Consider the following 3,726-nt stretch of genomic DNA (forward strand, 5'->3'; position numbering starts at 1 on the left):
GCTGCCATACCTGCCACGGATTCTGGGCCGCAACATCGGGTGAGTGGCGCGCACCTCAGGCTGGCTGAAGGGGGTCACAGTGTTTGGGCTTGGCTGGGGGTGGAGGGCACCTCCAAAAAGAAATGCCACCGCAGCTGACCTTGGACATGGGGGCTGGGAGGGGCTGACACACAGCCGTACTCTGGTCTCCATTCTCCCCAGTGCCCTGGGTGACCTTGGGCAAGTAGTTGGCCTTGAGGCCTCAGTGTCTGTCTAGGGGCCAGCAGGGCTCCACAGCAGGAGGATGAGTATTGCCCCGTGTACAGGTTGAGGAAACCGGGGCTCAGAGAGGTGCCGTGTCTTGCTCCAGGTGACATGGAGAGTCAGCACCAGATTCGAGAGGTCTCCTCCCCTCCCCCCACTTCTGCTGTCCTTGCTGGGACTTTGGGAGTAGGAGGTGGAATGAGAATGGAAATGGGCTTTGAGGTCTTCACTCAACCAGATAGGACCAGAGCAGCTTCTGGCCCCAGAGAAGCAGACCAAAGAGGCTCTGAGAGTCCCTGAGCTGGAGGCCCCGCTCTAAACACAAGCAAGCTGCTGCCTTGCTCTGAACCTGTTTGCCCATCTGGAAAACGGGGCTGTTTATACCAGTGGTTTTCAAACTTCCAAGTTTTTCCTCGGGAGTGACATACCCTTTTATAATCAAATGGAGCTATGCAGGGAAGGCTGCTGGGTCTGTGCTCCAATCTCGTTACCCGTTAATGTGATGGCCAGTCACTGAGCACCTGGCAGATACTGGTTTTCCGTCATCTCACACTCAGCTCTGTCCAAGCTGGGACAAGACCCAAGTGGAGCTGGTCTGGGGCACATGGGAGTCCAGGGGGCTGGAGATTTGGAACGGGGCCATCAGTAATGTGGTCCCCAGGTTTCCTCCCACCGTGGGTTCTAGGAATCCCTCATTCCACGAACCTCTCTGGCCCTGCCCACACTCCAGAGCCGTGGGTCCCCAGTTCTAGCAAAGCTACCCCCAGATCCTCTTGCCGGCCTGGGTCTCACATCCCCGACTCTGGGACCTGATGGGAGCCCCTCTGCCTGCAGCTCCCACCGCGTGAGGGTGGAGCACTTCATGAACCGCAGCATCACCACACTGGCCAAGGACATGCCACTGGAGGAGGTGGTCAAGGTCGTGACCTCCACAGACGTGGCTGAGTATCCCCTGGTGGAGAGCACAGGTGCCAGCCGGAAGGGAGGAGGAAGTCGGGGATGGGGGATGCCCTCTGCCTCCTTCGTGGACCTGTCAGGCAGACAGGATCTGCATCCAGGCTCTGTAACTTAGCAACCAACCGTGTGACCTTGGGCAAGTCACTTCACGTGAGCCTGAGTTTCTTCATCAGTAAAATGGAAATCATGGCCACCCTCCCTTGGGATGGTTGACGTGTCTAAAGAGAGTCAGCCGAGTGCTTGTAAGGCATCCCCTGGGCAGCTGCTGGGGTAGGAGCATGGCGACACCTCCAGGGTCTTCTGGAAGCTTGGCCTCAGTCCTGTTTCTTCATAATGTGCCTTCCTACCTCTCCCTCTCCACTTGCCAGAGTCCCAGATCCTGGTGGGCGTTGTGCAGAGGGCCCAGCTGGTGCAGGCCCTCCAGGCTGAGCCAACTTCCTGGGCTCCAGGACACCAGGTAGGTACTCCTGAGGGGCGTGGGGATGGGACAGGGATCGGTCAGCAAGGATGGGAGGGGAGGGACCCGCTGATCTCCTGAGGGAGAGGTGGTCTGAGAGAGGCATCCTGGGGAGGCCGGCCCTGCACCCATAACCCTAGCCCAGAGGGAGTTTCCCGTGGTCACGTGGACACTGCAGGCTAGGGCCCCTGGGCTCCTCCTCATGCTCCACTTCTTGGCAGGGAGATGATAGAGAGAGAGGGTCTCCCACCAGGTCTATGATGCTTGTCCTCGTGAATAAGTGGGACGCTGTGTCACTCAAGCCCTAGTCTCCTACTTGGCTGAGCCACAGCTTATAAAGCCAGGACCCAAGTGTGGCTTCTTGGGGAGTCCACCAAGCCTTGGGCATCTTCCATGAGTCTTCTACGCCTGGGTGGCCCAAGTTGCCTGGTTGTGTATGTGTTGGGGTTCAGGGTCCCCCCGACTCCCTCTGGACTCTGTCCAGGGGCCCAAGGTCACATCTTCCCCAGCAGAGACCAGGCCAAGAAAGCCAGCAGTGTCTCCAGGACATCTTGGCTGGGGGCTGCCCCACGGAACCAGTGACCCTGACACTATTCTCAGAGACCACCATGCACCAGGTAACAAATATTGGGGAGTGTGACGCACGAGGCCCCTGGGGCAGGGCAAGAGCTGATGAGGAGCTCAGGCTCCAGCCTCCCCTCCCAACCTGCCCTGCCCACCTCATGCTGCTTCCTGCCCCTCCTGGGCCTGTGTCTTCATCAGCTGTCCGGGCAGGGCAGCCCCTGCCCTGTCAGCCCTCACTGCCAGGGTTGCAGGGATGATGCAGAGAGACAAGGGAAGTGGGGGGCTTGGCAAATGGAAGTCTCTGGGTGGAGAAAGACAGTGGAGTTGCACCACGGCACACGTGCATTTCAATTTCAGGTCCACCACATTCTCCCTGTGTGATCTTGGACAAATTATGTAGTCAGTTGAGACAGAGCCTGGCACATGGGCAGGGAAGGGGCAGAGGCCCACAGGGAACCTGGAGATGGCCCTGCCCCCTCTGTGCTGCTGGAGGGTGCTGGATATTGGGTCCTGTCCACCTGCGGCCTCGCCCAGACCCTTGCATGGACTCTGGCATCTCCCAGTGGCCACACTGGACATTGCAGGCCTGGATCTCTTGCCTCCCACACACATCAGGCCCGGCCCCTCTTCCTGGCTCAGAGGCATGGCAGAGTGGGCCAGAGGGTGGGCTGGGCGCCTTCTACCCTCCAGTGTTTCCTAACAATCCCTCATCCAGGCACACAACCTCTTTAAGCTGTTGAACCTTCAGTCCCTCTTCGTGACATCGCGGGGCAGAGCTGTGGGCTGCGTGTCCTGGGTGGAGGTACCAGGGTCCCAGGGGCAGAGCAAAGCAGGGGACCCATGCCTGAGAAGGCTGGGGAGGGGTAGGGGGGACACCAGCATGCTCCCATCCAAACCTGGGGGAATTCAGAGGATACTGATGAGTCCCTCTTTCCTGGTCTATGGCAGATTGGTAATACCGGCCTGCCTCCCCTATCTGTTTCTGCCAGTGGCCACCTGCCTTTCCTCTCTGCCTCAAATCCCATCTGTAATGGGGTGGACATCGGGCTCTTCAATATTCACCTAGAAACCAATTCTTAGGGGAGAATAGACTTGGGTGTAAAAATGCTGTGCCGCCCTTGTCAACAACTTCCTCCCTCTACATCCCCCTCTCCAGCCTCCCCCTCCTCATTTTCTCTGTTCTAGAGGAAGAAAGCAATTTCAAATTGACAAACCCACCAGCCTCAAAGAGCCAGTCCAGTAAGATGAAATAGGCAAATTCCCAGCTGCCTGGCACTGAGGTTGGGATGGAGACCCCTGCCTCCCTTCCCTCTGCCACCCCCACTCCCCACTCCAACCCAGCTCCATTCTCTGGCATAACAGACAACTCTAAACGAATGGAAGAAGACATCATCATCCTGGGTGTGACGATGGCTCCTGCCTTGAAGATAAATCCCACCTTGGATAGAACTGAGTGTGAGATGACCCAGGAAAAGTAAGTGCCGTTGCTCCAGTGACTAGCCATC

The 3,726-nt window shown here is 58.0% G+C and overlaps 1 protein-coding gene across 1 annotated transcript; it reads left to right on the forward strand.

Annotated features, from left to right (window-relative positions):
• Positions 1-6: 6 nt before the first annotated feature.
• LOC101015402 (chloride channel protein ClC-Ka) lies at positions 7-3,430 on the forward strand. Its single transcript, XM_031661271.1, has 6 exons — positions 7-39; positions 1,078-1,211; positions 1,569-1,657; positions 2,167-2,274; positions 2,937-3,173; positions 3,407-3,430. Exons 2-6 carry the CDS (start codon positions 1,106-1,108, stop codon positions 3,428-3,430), a joined length of 564 nt encoding a protein of 187 aa, XP_031517131.1. The 5' UTR covers positions 7-39; positions 1,078-1,105.
• The last annotated feature ends 296 nt before the right edge of the window (positions 3,431-3,726 follow it).

Source organism: Papio anubis, unplaced genomic scaffold, assembly GCF_008728515.1.
Source record: "Papio anubis isolate 15944 unplaced genomic scaffold, Panubis1.0 scaffold1219, whole genome shotgun sequence".
NCBI classification, from domain to species: Eukaryota; Metazoa; Chordata; class Mammalia; order Primates; family Cercopithecidae; genus Papio; species Papio anubis.